At 60.3% G+C, this 5,716-nt stretch overlaps 1 protein-coding gene across 1 annotated transcript in view; it reads left to right on the forward strand.

The window, feature by feature from the left end:
• The first annotated feature begins 450 nt into the window (after positions 1–450).
• Positions 451–5,716, forward strand: part of LHX4 (LIM homeobox 4) — a 7,399-nt gene continuing 2,133 nt past the window's right edge. The window contains exons 1-6 of the mRNA XM_009645339.1: positions 451–508; positions 668–839; positions 4,142–4,344; positions 4,552–4,706; positions 5,202–5,373; positions 5,464–5,708. Coding sequence (XP_009643634.1) covers positions 451–508; positions 668–839; positions 4,142–4,344; positions 4,552–4,706; positions 5,202–5,373; positions 5,464–5,708 — 1,005 coding nt within the window. The remainder of the gene's footprint in view (positions 509–667; positions 840–4,141; positions 4,345–4,551; positions 4,707–5,201; positions 5,374–5,463; positions 5,709–5,716) is intronic.

The following is a 5,716-nucleotide window of genomic DNA, read 5'->3' on the forward strand; positions in this document are numbered from 1 at the left end:
CAGGGTCCAAAGGGGTGTTGGACCGCGGGGGATGCAAAGTCACGCAGTGCCCTGGTGCTGCAGGGAGAGGGGTGCTGGGCAGCTGCTGGTGGGGCCAGCGTGGCCAGCACAGGTGGCTTGTGGTCCTCGGGGTGCAGTGGGAGCAGAGGGGAAGAGACATTTGCCCGTGTTGAAAAAGCCTCTGGGGGTGGGGTGGTGGTGGTTGGCATCCTGCACCCCTGGGTCACAGCTGGGACCCTGTGGATGAACCCCTGGCTCACCCTGGCAGTCTGGCCCTTGGGGGACGGGGGTGGCCATGGGGAGCAGCAAGCTGTGTCCCTGGTCGGGGGTTGTGGGATGCCAGCCCAGAGGGAGCGAGAGGCAGGTGGCAAAACGGGTGGCAGGGAGCAGGACGTGGCTTGGAAAATGGGGTGCAGAAGGCGAAAGCATCGTGCGCGTGTGTGTGCGTCCATGCATGGAGGAGCCGGCGGGGCCGTGGGCTTTGCTGTCCAGGAGGGTTTTGGTGAAGGTTTGCAAAGGAAGATGTGCTGAGACGCTGGTGAGGGGTGGCAGCTCTTCGGGGGTGCCAGCGCGGGGCTTTGCTGGCCGGGTGGGAGCACCGTGGGGGGCGAGAGGGCTGCGGGGGCTGACGCTGCCTTTGTCTCCATCTCTCTTCCCCCCTGCCCAGAGATCCCCCAGTGCGCCGGCTGCAACCAGCACATCCTGGACAAGTTCATCCTCAAGGTCCTGGACCGGCACTGGCACAGCTCCTGCCTCAAGTGTGCCGACTGCCAGATGCAGCTGGCCGACCGCTGCTTCTCCCGGGCCGGCAGCGTCTACTGCAAGGAGGACTTCTTCAAGTGAGGACCACTCGGGGGCACAGCCCCCCGAAAGTGGCGTCTCCCTGCCCCCAAAGCAGACAAACACACAACCTATTTTTAAGCATAATTTCTCCAAAATCTTCCTCTAGCTTTTTTTGTTGTTGTTGTTGTTGTTGTGGAAATAAAGGATTTGTTGGTGCTTTACAGCTGCCACAGGCTGCATGCTGTTTGTTGGGATTTGACCTTCTGAAAGCCCCAAATCCCCCTGATGCTCCTGGCCCCACCCGGTGCTGGTTTCAGCCCCCCATGGGAAGGCAAGCTGCGGTGGCTCCGCAGTGGCCCCAGCTCCGCTCGGAGCTAGAGGGCAGGAGAAACCCATGCAAGGCAGCAGCATCCATCGCTGCCTGCTCCCGCCCGAGCCCCTCGCTCGCTTCACTGGGGCTTGCTGATGCCGTTTCCCTCCCTTCATCTTTTTACCTTTCCTCCCCCCTCCCCCCCCTTTTTTTTTTAATCATTTTTTTTTTTGCTCCTGGTAAAAACCTCATTTGGTTTCGCTGGCAGCTGCCTCTGAGCTGTGCGATGCCCCAGCCTCGGTGTTTCCCTGCTCCACATTTCCTTTTAAAAATGGACTTTTCGGCAGCGATGCTTTAGTCCCTGGCAGCTGGCAAAATTTGGGAGCTTTCCCAAGAGGTGGCAGAGGATGTTGCACCAGGGCTGGGCACAGCTCTGCCAGGGGTGAATGGCTGTGAAACGGAGGGGTGCTGGTTTACTCCTCCTGCGGGGAGAAGGGCCAGATCCTGGCCAGCGGGTGCACCTTTTGCTGCCCGGGTGCAGGTGATGGGGACCGGCCGAAAAGGACCTGCTGCACTTCAGGGAGCGGGGCGGCCTCTCCACGCCATCATCCCCTGCACATCCCTGGCCATGCCGGCTCTCCCCATCATCCTCTGCAGCCAGCCGGCTGAACCAACCCATGGCGATTACTCCCCGGGCTAATCCCTGGGCAGGACTTTCCCTGCCTGCCCATCCCCGGGCTCTCAAGCCTCCTACATCCCCCCCTGCCAGCCATCAGGGCCAAGGATGCATCCTGAATTCTTCCTTCCCAGCTGGGGAGCATGCAATGGCCAAAGCAGCCGCTACAGCCTGGGTAATAACACTTCACTTCTGATATTTTCCAGCCTATTAATCTCCCAGTCATTTAAATAGTCGCCCAAAAGGTGCGGGTAATCAATGTTAATTAGAGTTGAAAGATCAGCGACTTTCTTAGATGAGGTCCTGCCTGGATTATTTGGTGCCAATCAATAGCATCTCGGCACTCTCTCAGGCTCTCACCTCACCTTTATTTCAACCGCTCATTGATTTTGGGGTAGGTAACCTGCAGAGGACGCGAGGATTTAAGGCCAACATCAGAGGCAGGTTTGCAATTCAGGAGCCGCTTCTGAAAAGTCCAGACTTTTTGATTTTCATCTTTTTTCCCTCCCTCAAATCACAGCTTTTGGTCCCCTGCCACGGGCAGCTCTGTCCTGGGTCCGACCATCCCCAGGTGGTGTGGGAACACCCCGGGATGCTGGGGTGTGTGTGTTAAAATGGCTTTAATTGTGTTATGTGTGGGGGGGGTGTGGATGGGCAGAGGGAGGATGGGGGCTGCAGAGCCTGCGCTGGCTCAGCCTAGGGCACAGAAAAGCATTCTCTGTCTGTCTGTCCTATCCTTCCTTCTGTAATCTGCCCGTCCTTCCCTCCCTTCCGTCCCTTCATCCCTCACTCCATCCCTTCATCCTTCCCTCCCTCCTTCCCTCTCCTGTCCCTCCCTCTCCCATCCCACCCCTCCCTCCCTCTCTCACCCTCCTTCCCAGCTGACTCCAGAAGAGCAGGAGGTCTCCCCAGCAGATGTCCAGGGACTCTCCCTTTAGGATACAAGCCTAGAAAATGAGACAAAACAGGTTTTTTCCCTCCTCACCTTCTGCTTCCCAACACCCCTTTGGGCAGCTGCCGAAATTGCGCCGGCGCCACTCATGCCCTGCCGCCTGTCCCTGGGTGACACCTTCGTGACTCGGGGACAGTCTCAGGGACCCAGCTTTGGTGGCTGTGCCCCAGTTTTCCAGATGGTGTGGGGGCACGGGGCAGCCTCGGGGCTCATGGAGTGATTTTGCATGATCAGGGGGTGTTCAGCCCTCGGGGGGCAGCCAGAGGTGCTGCGGGGTGGCTGTACCCCCTGGGCACTCCCGAATGCTACTGCCTGCCCTTGCAGCCTTGGGGCTGGGGACCAAAGGGCTTGGGTTTTCCTGGGGTGCCTCCTTCAAAGAAGATGGGTCTGTTTAAGGCATAGGGGAGGGATTTATTCTGATATCTTTGCTGCTTGGGCTGCTGCTGCAGCGCCAGGATGGCTCCGTGGTGTCCCAGTGTCCCACTGATGGGGTGTCTAAGGGTGCTGGGGGGAGCAGGGGAGACCCAGCAGAGCCCTTGCAGTGCCAGTGGGAGGTGGGGATCTGCCCCATGCCAATCCCAAAGCCCACATGGCTGATGCTGAAAACACCAGTGGAAACATCCACTCATTTCTGACTTTCTCCTGTGCTGCCACCACCTCATGGCACGTGTCACCCTTGCGCCGTTGATTTAGTTTACAGCAGGTGTTACCCAGGTGTTACCCAGGTGTTAGCCATCGTGTCTGCACAGGGCAACCTCACCCTGCCACAGCCCGAGCTGCACCCACACGGGTGCTGGTGGGTGCACTGGGAACAACGGGCACCCCAGGCTCTCTGCAGCAGAGTGCCTGCGATCCGTGGGGGCTGCCGACCGAGACGCACGCTCCTTGCACGCTCCTTGCACCATTCTTGCATGCTCCTCGCACCATTCTTGCACGTGCCTTGCGTGCTGCTCCCACGCGTCTCACACGCTCCTCGCACGCCCCTTGCATGCTCTGTGCAGCCATGCCGGTGGGCTCGCTCGGGCCCACGCCTGCCCCAAGCCAGCACACCCAACACACCGTCAGGCTGTCATTACAGTGTAAGAGCCCCATCATTCTGCATTAATCTGGGATTCATCATGCTAGCGGGGCGGTGTAATTAATTTATTTGGTATTAATGTGGATGAAATATGTACTGTCCTTGCAGGGGAAAATCAGGCAGCCTATAAGCATTAGTTAAAAGAACCATTAAAATCAAACCCTCCTCAGCTCCATTAGGCTGGTCTTTCACACTGAAGAAGATAAACCCCTGCCGTGTGAAGTGTCATGCATAATTAGGTTGATTGCTGGTTTAAACTCTGCCCTGCCTCCTGGTCCCACCCCATCTCCAGCAAAGTCCACCTCGCCAGGGGGGCTCAGGGTCACCCGCTTCTCCTTGCAGGCGTTTTGGGACCAAATGCACAGCGTGCCAGCAGGGCATCCCCCCCACCCAGGTGGTCCGCAAAGCCCAGGACTTCGTCTACCACCTCCACTGCTTCGCCTGCATCATCTGCAGCCGGCAGCTGGCCACCGGCGACGAGTTCTACCTGATGGAGGATGGGCGGCTGGTCTGCAAGGAGGACTATGAGACCGCCAAGCAGAATGGTAGGCACCCCGAAAGGGCTACGAGGCAGGACATCCCAGCTAGGGGTGGCCGTGGGTCATGTCACTGATGTCATACCTGCGAAAGGGGTTGCCACAGGCTCTGGGGCAGCTGGTTTTTGGGGAGTTTTTCCCCAGCGGCATGGGCTGGCGGTTCGGGGCTGCTCACGCTGCCGTGGTCGGCTCTGGTACCGGCTCCTTTGCTTGCAGATGACTCAGAGGCGGGTGCTAAGCGGCCCCGGACCACCATCACGGCCAAGCAGCTGGAGACGCTGAAGAATGCCTACAAAAATTCCCCCAAGCCCGCCCGGCACGTGCGGGAGCAGCTCTCCTCCGAGACGGGGCTCGACATGAGGGTGGTGCAGGTGAGGCCACGGGGACGCCCCTCTCCACCCTGCCCCTAGCAAAGAGGGCCACAGGGGTCCCACTGGGGTGCTGGGTTGCAGGGGTGCTGGGTTACAGGGCTGCCAGGCTTCAGGTGTTGCAGGGGTATTGGGGTGGCAGGGCTGCCTGGGAGCTGGGTTGCCAGGCGTGCTGGCATGCAGGGTTGCAGGGGTGCTGGCATGCCAGGTTGCTGGCCTGCTGGGGTGCATGGGTGCTGCGGGGTTGCCGGGGTGCGGGGTTGCATGGGGGTGTAGGAGTTGGGTAGCACAGATGCTGGCATGCTGGGTCGCGTGAGTGCTGGCCTGTGAGGTTGCAGGGGTGCTGGGTGGCAGAGGTACAAGGATGCTGGCATGCTGGGATGTAGGGGTGTCGGGGGTGCTGGCGTGCTGGCTTGCATGGGTGCTGGTATGCTGGGTCGCGTGGGTGCCATCATGCAGGGGTGCCAGGGTGCCATCAAGGTTCCCGTTTCTCCCCAGGTGTGGTTCCAGAACCGCCGGGCCAAGGAGAAGCGGCTGAAGAAGGACGCGGGGCGGCATCGCTGGGGGCAGTTTTATAAGAGCGTCAAGCGGAGCCGCGGGGGTGGCAAGCTGGAGAAGGAGAGCTCGGCTGAGGACTGTGGTGTCAGTGACAGCGAGCTCAGCTTCCGCGGTGAGCAGGGTGCTGGTGTGGGGTGGGGGGGCTGCAGGGCTGCCCCCTGCGCTGATCCCCCCCCTCTGCTCTCCCTCCTCTCCCCAGCAGAAGACCAGATCCTCTCAGAGCTCGGCCACACCAACAGGGTTTACGGCACCGTGGGGGACGTGGCAGGCGGACAGTTGCTGAACGGCAGCTTCTCCATGGAGGGGACAGGACAGTCGTACCAGGACTTGCGGGACGGAAGTCCCTACGGCCTCCCCCAGTCGCCGTCCTCCATCTCCTCCCTGCCGTCCCACCCGCCCTTGCTCAACGGGCTGGACTACGCCATGGACGGCAGCCTGGGGCTGGTGGCCCACGG

This window comes from Egretta garzetta, unplaced genomic scaffold, assembly GCF_000687185.1.
Source record: "Egretta garzetta isolate BGI_Z169 unplaced genomic scaffold, ASM68718v1 scaffold598, whole genome shotgun sequence".
In the NCBI taxonomy this organism is placed as follows: Eukaryota; Metazoa; Chordata; class Aves; order Pelecaniformes; family Ardeidae; genus Egretta; species Egretta garzetta.